At 42.9% G+C, this 18,414-nt stretch overlaps 2 protein-coding genes across 2 annotated transcripts in view; both read left to right on the forward strand.

The window, feature by feature from the left end:
• Positions 1–6: 6 nt before the first annotated feature.
• SRP68 (signal recognition particle 68) lies at positions 7–13,699 on the forward strand. Its single transcript, XM_009637826.2, has 15 exons — positions 7–1,942; positions 2,516–2,629; positions 3,606–3,801; positions 4,537–4,619; positions 4,854–4,963; positions 5,317–5,399; positions 5,647–5,787; positions 9,151–9,249; positions 9,568–9,632; positions 9,950–10,109; positions 10,808–10,902; positions 11,139–11,268; positions 11,715–11,790; positions 12,632–12,684; positions 13,179–13,699. Exons 2-15 carry the CDS (start codon positions 2,568–2,570, stop codon positions 13,404–13,406), a joined length of 1,581 nt encoding a protein of 526 aa, XP_009636121.1. The 5' UTR covers positions 7–1,942; positions 2,516–2,567; the 3' UTR covers positions 13,407–13,699.
• Positions 13,700–14,333: 634 nt separating this feature from the next.
• The window catches only part of EVPL (envoplakin), a 37,577-nt gene continuing 33,496 nt past the window's right edge, over positions 14,334–18,414 (forward strand). The window contains exon 1 of the mRNA XM_009637827.2: positions 14,334–16,116. The gene's annotated coding sequence lies outside the window, so the exon portion shown is untranslated. The remainder of the gene's footprint in view (positions 16,117–18,414) is intronic.

The raw sequence follows: 18,414 nt of genomic DNA on the forward strand, positions 1-18,414 counted from the left end.
CACCGGCCCGTGCCCCGGGCGGGAGCCGGGCTATGAGCCTCGGGGTCGGGGGCCCGGAGGTGCTGGGCGATGCTGGCCTGAGCGTGTCGGTGCGACGGCCTGGGCTGAGCCGGGTTTGATCTGGATGAAATCGGGGAGCTGGGTTTGCATCTGAGTCGTGGATTTATTCTTTACCTTTGCAGCTTCTCCTTCCGAACCGCATGACAGCAGTCGTCAGCCTTCAGAGAAGAACTCTGTGCTAGGCTGCATGCTGTAGATAAGAGTAGGCTGCCAGTAATCTTCTGGTGGTAATATTAATACTTGAAGCAGGCGATAGTGGATAAAATAAATCTAACAGGTCTGCTGAGACGGCAGACTGGCTCCTCTAGATTTAGCACTTCTAAAATCTGATGTGGCATGTAAAGCTCCGGGCATTTTTGTATGTGAAACTTTCATGTGAAACTAATCCAGCTGCACAGCTGTGATAGAGCTGAGTTTTATCTTCTGGGTGAGAGGAAAACTTAAGTGAAATAGGGCTGCAGTTTTCCCTTCAGCATATGGCAGGTGTTGTAAAGTCAGTAACTGTAGAGTAAGATGGAGACATAGTGATTGCCCTGGTAACATTAGGAATAGTTAAGTGAGTTAAAAAAATAAATAAAATAGGGCATATGAATTAAGTGAATAACTGTACTAAATGCTAAAAGACTGAAAGGTCTGAAAAAAAAATCTTAGGTAGGCAGTGAGGATGAGGAGGGCTATGTTGAGGCATTGCAGTTTGACTTGTTTGTTCCACAAATGCAGACTAATTCAGTGTAATAACTATCGATGCAGGTTTTTAATGCTTAAAACTAAAGAGACTTTCTTTTAAGTGTAATTCCAAGAAGACACTTGGAGGTCTGCCATTTCAAACTGGAAAAGTCTGATGGTTTCTTTCACTATAGTAGTAGTATTTCTTTTGATGTCATCATTGTATAGTCTGGTTTTGTGGTTTGTTTTTTTTTTTAAGGCTTCTTGGTAAAGCTTAAAAGGGAAATTTTGCGATATAAATACATACGGCACAGATGTCTTGTTTATTACAGAGATTTTCTTTCACAAAAACTGCCTTGTAAACTGAATTTCATCAGTGAATTTGCTAGAATACAGTGTGATTTTGTTTGGTAGCACAACTAAGCAAATAAAGGAAATACAGGAGGCACAGAAATCAGCAAACATGCTGCAGAATGCGTAGACTGGATGGAAATCGTGGAGTGTTGCTATTGCAATCATAGGCCAATGCCTTCTGTCACGGAGCACTTGTTACAGTAATATGCAGCAAAACTAGAAACATGTTGAAAAATTGAGTAGAAAATAAGCCCCTTGAATACTTCCTGGAAGCTCTTTTTGTGAGGTTCTCAGTATTCAGAAAGCAGTTTGCTTGTGGAAGCTGTGTCAGAAAGGCAGCAGTAGTTCTGCTCAGTGTACTCTCTCCTTTTCCCGAGAGATGGGATGTTTAAGGGCAGGAAAGATTCTTTCCATTTCAGTTTTGCTAAGAAAACTGTGTCACAGTGTGACTGGGGGGCATGGTGTAGCGTAGCTAGGGCAGTCAGTTATATTAGCCTAGGTGCGTCTGTTGGCATAGCTTATTATCTTGAAATGAGCTCTAGTAACAGCAAGACTCTTGTGGTTGTCTGTAAGAGGAGGTGCTTGTGGTATGTCTTAGTCCTGGCCTGACAGTCATAAAGCTCTGAAGTTGGTAGTGGAGGCATGAGGTCTTCTAGGACCATCAGTTCTCTGAGCTGTGTGTTTTTAGGAGGTTTTTGGGTGTCCCTCTCTATAGAGTTCCCTTCTGTTATTTTGGAGTAGAATAAAGACCTGTTAACAGACTGTACTGCCAATCTGCCTTAACGCAAATCGCAGTCCTTCAGATTGTGAAGGAGTCTCAGCAGCAGCATGGTTTACGACATGGAGACTTCCAGAGGTACAGGTTAGTAAACGGTGTGAGTGTCTTGGAGTTACTGGTGTGACTTGGCTTACTTTATTTCAAACGTAAACCCACTGTAGCAGGCAACAAAAATGATCTGCCAGGTGAATGCCCCTTGACAGGTTGCTTCATGTGAAGCAATGTATGCTTTTTTTTTTTTTTTTTTAGTAGACTTAATGTGCTGTGACTGTTCCATTTAGGAGGATCAGACTGGCTCTTGTTTCTCTGTTACCCTTTGAGAGCTTGTTTGTTAACACCTCACTGATAATCACTATATTCTTCTAGAACTGAGTTTTCAATAAATACATATAAAGCAATCAGACAGTAAGGAGGACATCATTCTGATTTTTCAAGATCAGGAATTATTACATGCCTTCTTACCTTTCTTGTATTCTATTAACTGCTGGTTTACAGGTAGTTTCTGAACTACCTCTTGCCATATGCCATATATAGAGTTCTTAATTGTTAAAACATTGCTTGTGACATCCCTTAGTCCTTTTTTTCTGGTTGGAGAGAGCAATAAACAGAAACAAAGTTGTTCTTTGGCCAGACTGACTGTGGTTGTCTCTTCTTTAGGGGTTATTGCTCCCGTAGACTAAGGCGGCTCCGAAAAACTCTCAACTTCAAGATGGGGAACAGGCACAAGTTCACTGGGAAGAAAGTAACTGAAGAGATACTCTCAGACAACAGGTACGGTCGCTGGATGGAATCGAGCATTCAGCATATTAGTGAATAGTTTCTTTCACTTCAGTAATTTGTTTTCATGTGGATGTGGTGGAAAACTGTTGTGTACAATACACTAAGAAATGTTTCTTTTTGGAGATGTGTATTGTTGATACTAATAAAAGAAAGTTCGGGCTGCAGTGCAGGGGGAAGAGGCACTGCTCTGATCCTGCTTCATCGTGTGAACAAGTGGGAGAAGAGGGAGCAGCAGCAGCCAGTTCCTTCTCTTCCCTCATAGTTGTTAAAATGTGTTCTTTTCATAATCGGTAAATTACTTTGATACTAAAGAGGAAATGTTTATTCAGATCTGTTGCAAGGTAGCAATGTGAATGCTGATAATGTAAATGGTGTAGCCAGCAAGGTTGTGGCTGGAGACATAATCCCTTCCCTTTGAACAGAAATACTGGATTGTAGGTTTTACTTGGATTTTCAAAATCTGGCAGAATGCTTATCTTATAGAATACATGGAGAATAGCCAGGATCTTGAGCTCATTTGCCAGCTTTTAGAAACACTTGAAATGTCTGCTGCCTCTTCTTTTCTTGTGGGGAAGAGAAAACATGATGTTGTCTTCGTCTGTATTGTTAAGAAGCCAGATGCATTATATAGCATTAGGTGGTGGGAAAACAGACAAGTTTACCTGTATTCAACCAGTTTAAGAGCGACCTAAAATCATAAATCCCTTTGTCTTCATAATGTCTGTGGTGCTACAGAATGGTACCAAATTCTCTTCCTCAGCTGGGTGATTACACTTCTGTAGTGAGAAATACAGTAGAAAACTTTGAGTGCTTATAATGTTAAGAAATAAAGGTATCTACCTCTTATTAACCATGCTGAACTTTTGTTAACAGACTTTGCAGATTGCATGGCAAAGAACTAGTGGTGATGTGGTAATGCTTGTTTGAACGTCATCGTTTTTTTCATTAATCTTTGTCTGCCCGACAGGTATTTGCTGTTGATTCTGATGGATGCAGAGAGAGCCTGGAGTTACGCCATGCAGCTGAAACAGGAGGCAAACACAGAGCCTCGCAAACGATTTCACTTGCTGTCTCGCCTGCGCAAAGCTGTGAAACATGCTGAGGAGCTGGAGCGGCTGTGTGAAAGTAACAGAGTGGATGCCAAAACAAAGCTGGAAGCTCAGGTAACCACTGGCACTTTGATCTTGTTTTACAGCAAAAGCTGAACAAGAAACCTTTGGATTTTGGGTGAAGAGATTATTCTCATCTAGCAATAGGTAATCAAAAATGACCGATTCTCGAAGTGGGTAACACCTCCCTTTGAGTAGCTTGGACTTAATGCAGCTGCTGGAATTGCAGTGGCACCAGCCACTGGACATTATGTTTAGAAGTTGATTAAATGTATCAAATGATTGTCCTTGCTTTGAAGAGCAATACGTTTAATAAAAGTAAAAAGAATTGAGAGAGGCTAAGATGATGCAACACAGCCTAAGAAACTATGTTTAGCTGTTTGTTAAATGCCCTAAAGTAGCCATCTAAACCACACTTGTGGCTTCTGTTCCTGGAACACCAGCCTCTTTGAACAAGGGGCTACAGTGGTACTCAGTTAATTAAAACTGCCATTTTGTAGCTTATTGCTGGGGGGAAAAAAAAGTTTTGTAACATCAGTGGACCATGTTGATTGCATAAGTGAAAACATATTTGCTTTCATCTCCTTGGAAATGCAGCAATGCCAGTTAAAATAAAAAAGGTAGGTAGCTAGTAAGCCATAATCCAAATCATATGTCTTCTGTGGGAAGAAATGAAAAGGGCAAGGCTTAATCACTTAGTGTAAGCCTTGCAGCAGCCTTCATACTCAAGGTTGTACAAACTAGGCTGTTGGTCTTGGGGAAATTAACTTGCCCTTGCACTGTCTGCAGGCATACATGGCTTACCTCACAGGAATGCTTTGTTTTGAACACCAGGAGTGGAAGGCAGCAATGGAGGCTTTCAACAAATGCAAGTGAGTTCCCCACTTCACCAGCTTCAGTTAGTAAATAGTATTGGATTGGTCTAGTAAGTTTATATACTGTAAGTACAGCAACTCTGTGAGTTGTTTAGTTAATCGTGCACTTAACTGGGAGGTACTACTGAAGAAATAGCATCCTGCAGAGCAGAGACACAAAAACTCTTCCCTTAAGATAGTATCTCGCAAAAAGACACATACTGCAGTGTTAATATTTATTCTTTGCTGTAGGACCATATATGAAAAACTGGCCAATGCTTTCACAGAAGAACAAGCTGTACTATATAACCAGCGTGTGGAAGAGATCTCACCCAACATTCGCTACTGTGCCTATAATATTGGTAAGGAAAGTGGGGGTTCCTTGTTCACAGGAAAGGAATATTGACTTGATAGTTAAATACTGGTCTTAAGTGAGGTTGCAGTGAGTCCATAGGATTTTAGGCAAATTCTCCATGCATTCTGGATCAGTTTAGCAGTGGAGAAATATGTTTATTTTGCAACAGTGCATCTGGTTTTGTGTAAAAAGACAAAATACCAGTTTGGAGTAGTTAGGTTATGAAGTCAGAATGAAATTGCTAATTTATCCCCATTGTCCCCAAATTGGCCAGTATAAAATCTATTGATTAGCTTTTCTGTAGTACAATAATTTGTGAACTCAGATGGAAATGTGATCTTGATTTCTTAATTCTCTCAGGTGACCAGTCTGCTATGAATGAGTTGATGCAGATGAGACTGAGGTCTGGTGGCACTGAAGGTCTTCTTGCAGAAAAACTGGAGGTAACTTATTTGCATGCGTCAAGTTGAAACATTCATTATCACTCTGTTGAGCATAAATATTGCTGCAGCACACCATGCAAGAGCCAAAACGTGTCAGAAGAGAGCAAGCAAGCCTGGGCTCTACGAGAAACCACACTTTCCTAAAAAGCCCTTTGATTTCAAAATAGCCAAGTCCAGTGTGCGTTTGAAAGGTTCTATTTTGGGTGCCTTAAAGTTCAAGCTCATAAGTTCAGTCCATTCTCTACAGGCACTGATTACCCAAACACGAGCAAAGCAGGCAGCCACAATGAGCGAAGTGGAGTGGAGGGGAAGAACTGTTCCCGTGAAGATAGACAAAGTGAGGATCTTCTTGCTGGGGCTGGCCGACAATGAAGCAGCGATTGTTCAGGTAACCCAGAAGCCATCTCTGGTCCCAGTGTTCTAACTGTCCTCTTCTTTTCAATGTGCAAGATAAGACATGATACCTGGCCTAAAAGCTTTTGAATAATCTTTTTCTCAGACTTGGGATTGGAAGGCTAACAGTAAAAGTGAGAACATGGACTGTAATCCAAAGCTGAAGTGTCAGTTGGGGATAGCTCCCACAGTCTACTAAGTGGTAGTCTGGGAGATCTGTTCTGAGTATTACTGCTCTTCTGAACGCTCTGTGCTGCACAGAAGTGCTACCTTTCAGTGGTAGGGTGATAACCATTATTATTTGTTAAGTCACTGGGAAGTGAAGGTTACAATTTTGAGAGTAACTGGTTTTGAATTACTGTTCTCATTTCTTTAAGTATCTTGCTCAAATGCTCCAACTTCAGAGCAACCAAAAGAAAGAAGATATGTATTGATCACCTTTTTTCAGCAGCAAAAAGTAATTTGCCAGGTGAAGCAGGTGCTGTGAGAGTTAGAGCATTCTCTTCTTGATTTATGCAAATCCTCAAAAGCAGGAAGAGGATTACAATATGTCAGGACATAAATTAATTTCAAACGTAACAGTTCTAAAACGCTTGCAGTGGCTCACACTGTGCGTGTCTTTAGCATTGCAGCCAAATTTTCCACACGGAGCTTTTTCCTTGGAAATGGTGCCCCAGTGGTGTATTCTGCTTCCCAGTGGCGTGTACAGCACCCTTGCTGTTTGAAAAGGCGGTGAAAGGATCTTCAGTAACGAATATTGCTGCTATAGATGGGCTTTTTGCAGCAGCAAAAAAAAATTTGTAACCCAGAGAATAATGACGATGAATAGAAATTTAAATGATGAAATGAAAACCCTACAAAGGTGTAAGGTGAGCGGGAGATAGTGTTAAGAAGATAGTGTGAGTAGGATAAACAGGATATGGCTGGGTAGGAAACATTGGTGTTAACCAGTCTTGCCATAATGTTATGAGTTGTATGACTGAATTTTTTTGTAGGTAGTAGTACATTAATATGGCCAGCAGGTGGAAGTGCAGCTTAGAGTTCCATGTTCCCCCATTTAATTTCTGTCCTGCCAGGCTAATGGTTGGACCTTTTCAGTTTAGTTACCCTCTTTGTTCCATAAAGCTGTAGCAGAACAGTGATCTGAATTTGTTTTTGTCTTGCCTTGTGTTCCTTGGAAGCTCTGACTAGACGGAGGAGTTTTGTGGTACTGGATCACAACTAGCAATGGTGAGAGCTGAGCGCGCAGCAGCAATATTTACATTCCCAGAGGGCTGGAACTTGGCCTTTTAAAAGCAGTTCTGCAGTTGCTGTGTCAGCTGTGATGGGCAGTCCAGCTTCAGCTCCGTGTATTGTGGTGGTTCCTGGGATCTTTGACACCATTCTGCTAGCCTTTACTAGGTTGAAACCCTAACATAACAGCAGTACTCTTTGGGGTTTGATTAGAAGCAAACACAAATGTGTGTTTTGTGAAAAAATGGAGATTCTCAGCACAATTATATCATTGCCTTCAGTGTCTTGTTGCTAATGGGAGACAGAACAAATAAGCCAAACTGAAATACAAATCCAAGTTTAAAATTATTTACATCAGCCCTATTGTAGACTTGAATGCATGACTTCAAGGGCCCATTGAGTCTAACCAGGTAGAAATGAGAAGGCTAAGGGGCAGAGCGATGGAAGTGTGCTCCTATCTGGAATTGCCTCAAGGATTCCGTGGTCGTCTCTGGTAACTAGGAATGTAGGAAAAAAGGGTGGTAATAACTTTCAGAGATGATACACAATGTTTTGGAACAAATCAAAAATTAGAAACGAGCATTGCTAGACTTTCAGAAGTGGGTTCAGTGGGGTCAGTTCCCTGGATCCCTTTAAGACTGAACCAGTGCTGTTCTATCAGGGCATTTGAATCACCAGTCATAGCACTTGTATCTCAGTTTTATGATCTGATATCTCCCAGATCAGAACATACGTGTATTTAAACACAGAATCAGTGTAACCTTAGGAGTTTGTGCTTAGAAACGAAAGCCTTTGTTTCGTTGCACAGCCCAGCCCTTCCCCTGTTTGTACTTGACTGATGATGAAGCTATGTCTGTTTTCATTTTTGTGCATGCAGTGAAATTGCTGTGCTCCTCTGGGTGAGGTTGAGAATGCTGTCAGACTCGTCTCTGGTTATTCTCAGTAGTTAGTCCCACCTTAAAAATTCTTGCAGCAAATCTCAAAAAAAAAAAACAACCAAAACACCCAACCTCAAAAAATGCCTTCATCTCAGGTCAAGATACCTGAGGTTTTGTGAGGGAGTAAGAATAACATTCCTTAATGGGTTTGCAAACCTGAAGAGAGGAGAGGCAGAGGCTCTAGAGCTCTACTGAAGATAAACAAACAAGCTCGTTTTTAGACAGTTTTTTATTCATTTTGACAATTGCAAATTTATTGCAGCAGTGTTCGTCTTGTGCTATTACATGGCATGGAAGTGGTATAACACAGTGCTGATACACTTTAATCCCTCCTTCGATTGCTAAGGTTAAGGTTTGTTTCTGTGCAGTTTTCTCTTAACGGATCAGTAAGCGTCTTGCAATCCCCATCTGGTTACCTTCTCAATCACTTGAATGGAAGTTGAGTTTGGTTTTGGGTGTATTGTTTAACTGCGTACATGATATGTCAGTCCGTTAGGCAGAGATCACACTTCAACTTCTTTCTCAAAAGTTGTTTTCAAATTTTGATTTTGGGGCAGAAGGCCAAAAGCTGCTTCAGTTTTTTGACAAAACTTATGGTGGCAGCAGAAAAGCACTCGGTCACTCCTGCTGCTAAAATATGGGGTTACTTTAAAAAGTGCTTCAAACAAGCAAATTATTGCCACTGTGAGCATTACTAGAGTGGGAGTGTAGAAAAGATAATCATCTACATGTTCTTACCACATGAGGAAACTCAAATCAGCATAACAAGAGCAGTCTACGCTGGTAGTTTGCCAGTTCAGTAATGCTCAGCTCTTCTGTTGCTGGGCCTTTCCCACAGTGCAGCCCAACCTCAGCTGTTCTTGGAGCAATGCAAATGCCATCTTGGAAGGGAAGGGAGTTGCTGGGATGTTAGCTGTTGCAGGGATGAAACAATCAGAGCTGTGTGTGCCAGGCCTTCAGTGCTGCTAAGTTCTCAGCACTGACCATGTTCCCGGCAATTTCTGGGAGTTTGCCCCCTAGAACAAATCGCAGACAGGTACAGACTAGAGTTCTAGCTACCTCCCCATGGATCTTAGAGCCATAATTTAGGAGAAACTTTGTTTAATCTCCTCAGTTCATTCTTGCATCATGGGATGCAAAATACAAAAATTTCTACTAGATATGTCTTAACTTTCCTTTGCTCTTAGGCAGAAAATGAGGAGACAAAGGAACGCTTGTTTGAATCTTTACTCAGTGAGTGTAGAGATGCCATTCAGGCCGTTCGGGAAGATTTGAAACCGGACCAGGTAAGGAGCAAACATCAGTGTTTCTACTTCCAACACCATGGTGTTCCTTTGGGACTGATTTGTTATTGTTAAACTTGCTTATTAATAGAAGTGGCTGGGATTTCTTTAATAAAAAGATGCAAAAGAGTCTATCACCTTTGAATTTATTCTCTTCAGAACTGGAGAGGGTGAATAGCAATGTAGAAGCCCTCATTCTTTTGCTGGAATTCTGTTATAACTTCCCTGGTTTACCCAAACCTTAAGTTGTTTCTGATGTTTTCTTCCCTCAGCTGCCAGTTTTAAGTAAATCATGCAGTGTTTTGTCCCCAATTTCTGCAGAAGCAGCGAGAACACTCTCTAGAAAACGATTCTGGGAAGGTGTCCAACATCCAGTACTTACACAGGTAATAGGCAAACATTGCTGCCTGTACTAGCATAAAGAAGTCATGCTCTTATGTCAAGATTTTATATTTGTTTGGTTTTGTTTTGTGTGGTTTTTGTTCTGGGCCTCTCAGATCTCAAAGGATGACTGTATGGATAAGGATCTGATTCATGCAGCTTTGAAAACATTTTACTTAAGGCTCTCACGTTGACCTTTGAAACATTTTTTCCCCTACTAGTATCAGCTTAGATTGGGAGGAGGAGTCTTTTTCAGAACAAAGATTAATGTCTGAGTAGTTCTGACAGTCTGCTAGTAGTATTTTATCTTTTATCTTTTTAGTTATTTGACTTACATCAAGCTGTCAACAGCCATCAAGCGCAACGAAAGCATGGCAAAGTCTCTGCAGAAGGCACTGCTGCAGCAGCAGCGATCAGAAGAGGATGGCAAGCGCACACCCCGGCCTCAGGACCTAATCCGTCTTTACGATATTATTTTGCAGGTAATGCTGGGAAAACAAATGTAATTCTTCATACTAACTGGAGAATTTTGGTACAAAAAGCTATTGCAGACAATATAGCAGTGCAAGTGAACTGCCCGTGAAGTCTGAAGAGCAGCTCAGTACCTACAATAACCTTGTTGAAGATGTTCAACATCTACATGAAGCACAAATAAATCCTTTTAGTGGTGATCAGAAGATGCTGCTAGAATGGATGTCCTTGGTTTTACACTCTAATGCAGTTTTAAAATAGTTTTTTCTATTTTATGCAGCACACTGATAGCTGCCTTAGTTTCTACTGACCAGAAAAAGTAGCAGCTAAAAATACTTAAAATGTCCTCCTTCTTCATAAGCAGTTTCTCAGCTTCTCACATAAATTTTCAGTTAACTGTGGGAGTCTGTGGCTGAAGCAATTGTGAATGGGAAAGGGAAATGCCTCATGAAAGAATGACTTCATGTGAAATCTGAGGAGTCTTTGTCCTAATTTCTGTTTGTGTCAGGAAATCTGTCCTGAGGGCAAACTTGCACAAGTTTCAGTGAATGTCCTTCACAAGGTTAGCGTGCTGATGATTAGAAAAACTGGAAACTCTTTCCATGGGAGTGTACTGTTGACTTGTTAAAAGGGGCAGCATTCTCTTACTCCAGCAGATTCCAGAGGAAAACAACACCTGCATTTGTTACTCTGACTCTTTTTTGCACAGAACCTTGTGGAACTGACACAGCTTCCTGGCCTAGAAGAAGACAAGAACTTCCAAAAAGAGATTGGATTGAAGACGCTTGTGTACAAAGCTTACAGGTGACTGAGAAACAGCCAGGTTTCCTTTAGCAGGCGTTACATCTTCAAAGGTTGTTATTCCAAAGCTCTATGCACTGTACAGGGCTTTGATACAGTTTCCTCTGCCATTGTGTGAAACGAAGACTGGATGCTAAGGGGAAACTGGCCAGTGCTTCTTAATAATCTCTTATCAGTCATTTGAGTTGGCAAAGGTATGGATGACAAACGTGTCAGTGAGCTGCTCTTTACTGTTGCAGGTGTTTCTTCATTGCACAGTCCTATGTCCTGGTAAAGAAATGGAGTGAAGCTCTTGTTTTATATGAAAGGGTGCTGAAATATGCTCGTGAAGTTCAGTCAGGAGCTGGAGCTTACACAAACAGCTTGAAGGTAGGAACCCAGTCCTGCATGTAGAAGGGAGCTGAAATTTATGAAAAAGCTCTGTCCCCGTATTTATTGTCAATTAGATGCCAGACCATTACAATTCAAGACTGATGTTTAAGTTGGGAGAAGAGGAATACAGGTGTGACTGCTTGACACATTACAGTAGAGACTTTCTGATGATGTGAAAACGCTGCAACTGGCCACTTGCTTGCCAGCTGTAACTTGCTGTAACAGCTCCGTAACAATTTACCACGCTTTCTCACATCTGCACTTTCTGTCATACTGCCTCTGTAGTGCCTGAAGGACTGTACTGCAGCTTTTCCTCTTCTGGGAAGGCTTACCAGCACTAGGACTTAATTTCTTAGTTCCTACTGTGTCAGGTTTCTCCTTTGCCCTAACTCTTAAACTCTGGCACATTTTGGGCTCTCAAATAAATTTCTTTAATGACCTAGGAGCTGCCTGACGTTCAGGATCTGATCACTCAAGTCAATGCAGAGAAATACTCCTTGCAAGCAGCAGCCATATTAGGTGAGTTGCACGATTATACTAGAGCTCTAACATCTTTTGAATAATGCCCCTGAAGCTATTTCATTACTTCTGCTTCATTTCTGAAGATTCAAATGTTTTTCTACTTCACTCTGATCTGTGTAGGCTCTGGAAAACATTTTTTCCCCCCCAGTTCTAAGCTTTTTCTAGCTGTGTGTAGTGCAGCTAAGCTAAGCAACCAATGACTAGACATTTGGCATCTTGCTCCCTGCCCAGAGATGCAAAAACATTTCAAGAGGATGTTTGGCAGAATACTCTGATAGTGGGTATTTTTTTTGCTGCAAACAAGTTGGCCTTGCTCATCCTGGTTCTGCCTAGTTGGGAAAACTAACTACTGAGGAAGGGGAGAGCAGTGATGTTCTGCTCTTTGTCAGTGTCGACCAGGTTAGGGGAACTTTGGGGGAATGGATGAACTTTGTAATTTCTTGGGCTGCTGTTTTTGCTGTGGCCTGCTGCTGGAAACCCAAGATAAGTAATGGATTGCCTTGTCTTTTATTGCCTTACTGTTGCTTTAACAGACCCCGCTGGGGTCTTCTCATCATCTGCTTCTTTGTGCTGAACTTGGAATCTGTGCTTCTCTCAGGAGCTTCTCATGACAATGCAAAGGAGAAGCTCTCCATCACTGGAGAGCTGTGTTGGCTTTAGATGTGTATGTGTGATCCTCAGTCTAGAAAGCAAGTTGATTCTACTGAAAATATTCTCTTGCATATCCCAGAAAGCAAGTTTAATAGCTAAGCTTAGAGGACAGCTGACTCCTGAGATGGTCTCAATTTATGCCAAGATCTAGCCTGTTATTCTTACCACTTTTTCTTCAATTTTGCAGATGCAAATGACACTCATGAGGCTGAGTCTCCATCTCAGGTCAAGGATGGCAAGGTAAGACCTGAGAGCTCAGGCAAATTCCAGTAGTGTTCTTGGTACTACTAAGTAGTACTACTTTGAGCTGAGTGTCTCTTACAACTCAAGAAATGTCATGCTGATTGGAGTTTGGTCACAACTAGTTTATTTGAGAGATTTTATTAGGCTTGCTTTCCTTCTGCAAGTCCTAAAGGTGGCTGAAAGGATGGGGTTCCTTGGGTAGAAACTAGGCTGCTCTGCTTGCAGCTTCTAGTGTGGCATCTTCTTTTTTTTTTTTTTTTTTTTTTTTTTTTTAAATTTAGTTTTCTTCCTGCACATGGGAAGGTTTTCTGGAGATCCTGCAGCAATACTTTGACAGGGGTTTGAATAATTTTCAGGGGCCCAAGATGTCACAGCGGGGAACTTCAGCTTCTGTTGTCTCAGTTGCTGCTTAATCCTCTTTGCTTGTTTGACTCTTGTCAGCTTTGATTTGCCACATGTTTAATCTGTGTTTCTGCATTGGTCTCTTTCAGCCCCTCTCGGAACGGTTTGAGACTTTCTGTCTGGATCCTTCTCTTGTCAGCAAGCAAGTCAGCCTCGTGCACTTCCCTCCGGGCTTCCAGCCCATTCCGTGCAAACCCTTGTTCTTTGACCTGGCCCTTAATCATGTTGCTTTCCCACCTCTGGAGGACAAGGTGGAGCAGAAGGCCAAGAGTGGCCTCACAGGATATATAAAGGGCATATTTGGATTCAAAAGTTAACCAGGACCCCCTGGGGAACAGAGGTTTTATTCTGTATTGAAGGAAAAGCTCCAAGAGGTTCTAGGACACAAATATCTGCACCTGAAACCAACAGAGGGAGATTTTACCATCTTCCCTGTGTTCTGTGTATATGTCTGTGCACTTACATTCTCTCCCAGTCTGTTAAAGGCAAACAATCTATTCGGAAACATACATATACTATAAATAGCTGAAAATAATCTGGAGCAGAGAGAAATTCCATTCTGCTCAGAGAAGTTGGAGCTTGTTTTGTGACCAGGGGCCTGTTCGGGGCTGGGACACATCTGCTTACCATGGACCAGGGCATAGGCATTACTTGATTCCTCCCACCACCCCATTATTTGACACTATAGTTTGGTATTTTGGTCTAGAAATCTGGGTGTGATGGGGAAACAGGGGCAAAAGTAGGTGCAGAACTAAACCAGCAGGGTGAGGCTGCCTGCATGGAGGCTATGAAACAGTACCAAGGAGGTTAACTTTTCTTCCCTTTCGACTCCCAGTCCTCGCCGAGAGGCATATATAGTTACATAAAGAGAAGTGTCTGTTCTTTAAATATGTAACATTCAGAAATGACAAAATGGAGCCTCTTTCCTTATCGATAAGGATGGCAAATACCTTGCCAAATGTTAATGGTTACCCCAGTTGTGGTGGAGTATAACCTGAATTTGTACTCTGGGCCGATAGGATCCTCCTTTATTACACACATTTTGTTAAATACCTAAATACAGTATAGAACCTATTCCTACAAGGCTTTTCCTGGGAAACTAGCTTCGTGGGTGGCTTTAGAAATAGCTGCTTGCTCTTCATGGGAAGTTGGGTCTCTCAATGTTCGTTTTGTCTGAACTTCAGCTTCTGTTGTCTCAGTTGCTGCTTAATCCTCTTTGCTTGTTCTCTTGTCAGCTTTGATTTGCCACATGTTTAATCTGTGTTTCTGCATTGGTCTCTTTCAGCCCCTCTCGGAACGGTTTGAGACTTTCTGTCTGGATCCTTCTCTTGTCAGCAAGCAAGTCAGCCTCGTGCACTTCCCTCCGGGCTTCCAGCCCATTCCGTGCAAACCCTTGTTCTTTGACCTGGCCCTTAATCATGTTGCTTTCCCACCTCTGGAGGACAAGGTGGAGCAGAAGGCCAAGAGTGGCCTCACAGGATATATAAAGGGCATATTTGGATTCAAAAGTTAACCAGGACCCCCTGGGGAACAGAGGTTTTATTCTGTATTGAAGGAAAAGCTCCAAGAGGTTCTAGGACACAAATATCTGCACCTGAAACCAACAGAGGGAGATTTTACCATCTTCCCTGTGTTCTGTGTATATGTCTGTGCACTTACATTCTCTCCCAGTCTGTTAAAGGCAAACAATCTATTCGGAAACATACATATACTATAAATAGCTGAAAATAATCTGGAGCAGAGAGAAATTCCATTCTGCTCAGAGAAGTTGGAGCTTGTTTTGTGACCAGGGGCCTGTTCGGGGCTGGTACACATCTGCTTACCATGGACCAGGGCATAGGCATTACTTGATTCCTCCCACCACCCCATTATTTGACACTATAGCTTGGTATTTTGGTCTAGAAATCTGGGTGTGATGGGGAAACAGGGGCAAAAGTAGGTGCAGAACTAAACCAGCAGGGTGAGGCTGCCTGCATGGAGGCTATGAAACAGTACCAAGGGGGTTAACTTTTCTTCCCTTTCGACTCCCAGTCCTCGCCGAGAGGCATATATAGTTACATAAAGAGAAGTGTCTGTTCTTTAAATATGTAACATTCAGAAATGACAAAATGGAGCCTCTTTCCTTATCGATAAGGATGGCAAATACCTTGCCAAATGTTAATGGTTACCCCAGTTGTGGTGGAGTATAACCTGAATTTGTACTCTGGGCCGATAGGATCCTTCTTTATTACACACATTTTGTTAAATACCTAAATACAGTATAGAACCTATTCCTACAAGGCTTTTCCTGGGAAACTAGCTTCGTGGGTGGCTTTAGAAATAGCTGCTTGCTCTTCATGGGAAGTTGGGTCTCTCAATGTTCGTTTTGTCTCTGATCTAAAGCTTGCCTGAACACAAGATGATCTTTTTCTGGATTCATCTGTTGCTTTTTCCCTCGTCCTGGGTTGGTAGATGCACCTGAAATGAGGAATAAGCAACAGGCGACCAGCAGGTTCTGGAGTGATGGATCTTCTCTGTCATGCCGGACAGCTTTTTTTTTTTTTTTTTTTTTATGAAGCGCCCAGGTGCTATGGTGATAGGCACTTTCAAAATGCGGGTAATTTCATAATCGTGACCACGTAAACGGGAAAAAAAACCCCACAGCACATGGGCAGAACTGTTCCTAAATAAAGTATTTGGAAGTTTCCACCAGCAGTGTCTGGGTTTTCACTCAGTTTGTAACTGGAAGCTGAAACATTGGTTTGTTCTCCCTGCCTTAACGCTTCTGCACCAGTTGGCTTGCCCTTTGCATTGTTTCTCCATTTTTAGGCATCGGAGTTAATGGGTGGAAACAGAAGAACTGTTAAAAAAAATATTGGATTGTTGTCGTGGGAATTTTCCAAGCAAGGTGCATGTCAGATGAATGGGGGGAATTAATGATTCCCATTGTTTTAATATGAATGTTTGCTTCTTTGTTCCAAGTCGATCTGATTTGTGAGTTCTCAAAGTACAAAGCAGCTTTCAAGAGGACTCTGTGCTCAGAAAGAGGTAAGAGAAGGAGGAGGAACTTGGTGTTTGTGTTTAATTTTTGCAACGTGGAAACGGGGATTTCTGGTACTCTAGTTAATTCCATTTGCCTCTGGACACCAGGGGGATTTTTACAAGAGAAGGGGAAAGTGTAGAGCTGAAAGAAATGTGGAAGACTATTTATTCATCAGATGACAATTTCTAGAGAACGTGGTCTCGAATGGCAGATTTCTCTTCCCCGTAAAGCGTGATCCTTTTAGGCGAAGAGAGGTCATGCAAGAACCGGCGCAGGCATCAGCTGGTTGTTCGGCTTCACGGCGCCTCTTTCTGTGTACGTTAACCTGAGCTTCTCTCTCCTTTTCAGCTTTTATATCGAATCACTTTGAGAACTGTTCTCCTCTTTCGGTTTGCAAACCAAACTCTTTTCTGCTTTCCTACCACAAATCTGTGTGGTGCCTGGATTGATTCCAGTGAAACTTGTACTGTGGCCACTTCCTAATTGGTGACTGTTACAGAAAGCTACGAGCAATTGGCCTGTCTATGTCAAACGTCTTTTGACAGATAACTAATTAGTTGAACGCAGATAAGAAATCCGGACACAATAAAGTTTTATTCCTGACCTCTGAGGCGTGTAGTTTATGTTGAGCGTTGAGAACACCGAGCACTCTTTGCCTCCGAACCATTCAGAGGATCAAGGTCACGCCATCGCCTGGGGCTACTTAACCCCTGTGGAATGGCCACTTGGCTCTGGGGGAGCCCCCTTCTGCCTGAAGGCTCAGGTGACAGCGTGCACCGCTCTTGGAGCTAACTTGGCTCGTTTGTTTTGATGTAATGTTAATGGGAAGTGGGTAGAGTGGGGTTTGTAAGCGGTGTTGTGACTTAAATAATGTGGAAAGCACTGATGAGGCGCTAGGAAAAAAAATCTAAAAATGTAAAAAATGGTGTGTGTGTGTGGGAAAGTACGGTTATTTGAGCGACCTCTATGATGAAAACCAGACTCGTAAAGTTTGTTGAGGCTTTTAGCTCTGCCATGGAGCTTGGAATGGCGAAGGTGAGGCTTAGATGCAGCAGTTAGAAGGGAACAGCGCAGGCGAGTGAAGCATCTGATGCAACGCACGCAACAAACAGATTCCCCGGGAACTGCTGGGTGTGAGTTGTGCCCTCAACAGCTGGAGCGAGGTGTAGAGCACTGGTTTATGGCGCTTGGAAGCCTGCTTCCTTACTGCTCTGTTCTTTGTTAGGCTTCAGTGTTCGCTTTAAAGTGTCTGCTCTCTTTCCATGAATTAATTGGCAAAGTAGGCCATATGATTGCACTCAAACAGGAAGCTCCAGCAGAATGGTCAAGAGCATTGCTTTCAGTCAACTTTTCCTATGGAGAACCTTTGGGCTTAGCACTGGAATTTTGATTACAGACTGAGCAAGCTGTGCCTGGTACCATTGCATCAATTAAAATAGGAATGAGATGTACCTCGTGGCCCTCGGCCCCGCCATCAGCAATACACCTGTGTCTTGGGCGATGTTTGCTTTTGGTCATGCACTCTGAGGGGTCTCATGACCACGGATAGGTCTTGAGGAACTGATGGGACGTAGGAGAAATGATCAGCGTGAGATAACTGGGCAATTTAAAGAGAGAAATGAGAGGTGGCAGGTTGGGACAGTAATAGTCTGGCCTGGGAGCTCCTAAATAACAGTGTCTGCCTCCTTTTAAGTGAGGAATTGGGGTGTTTTAAACTGAAGGTACTGGGGAAAATCCTCTAATCCAAGGTGCTTCAGACAGATAGCATCCCAGGTGAGCCCCAGCAGCGAGTGCTCTGGGGCCTTTGTGGCCGCCTTACCTTGAGCTGGCTGCTGGTTCGGCTGGCAGCCTGCACCGCGCACACCCGGCACCCGGGGCTGCAGTCGCGTAGGCCAACTGCGGTGGGAGTGGGTAGGGCGAGTTGTTGGGAGAAGAGGCACCTGCGGAGGGATGTTGGTGCTCCTGCACAGCTCTTCTCAGCTGCCCCGTTAGAGCTGCGGGCACAAATACCCCCTGGTGTTCAGCTCGGGATGTAAATTGGGAGCTTGCTCATGTAAAGGAGTGATGTCATCTTGATTGCACGTGGCTGCTCTTTTTCTTCAGGACGGGGATTGCTATTTTCAAGCGTAAGAACAGCGGGAGGTAGATTTGCCTGCCAAAGAAGAGCCCGTTCTGATCCGGGTGGGAGGAACGCGTGGTGCGTGCCCCCGGTCTGTAACAGGAAGCTCCAAGAGGAGGGATTGAATAGAACAGAAAGCAGGCAACCATCCTCAAAGCTGCTTGGCAGAGGTGGGCTCACGGCA

This window comes from Egretta garzetta, unplaced genomic scaffold, assembly GCF_000687185.1.
Source record: "Egretta garzetta isolate BGI_Z169 unplaced genomic scaffold, ASM68718v1 scaffold34, whole genome shotgun sequence".
Taxonomy (NCBI): domain Eukaryota; kingdom Metazoa; phylum Chordata; class Aves; order Pelecaniformes; family Ardeidae; genus Egretta; species Egretta garzetta.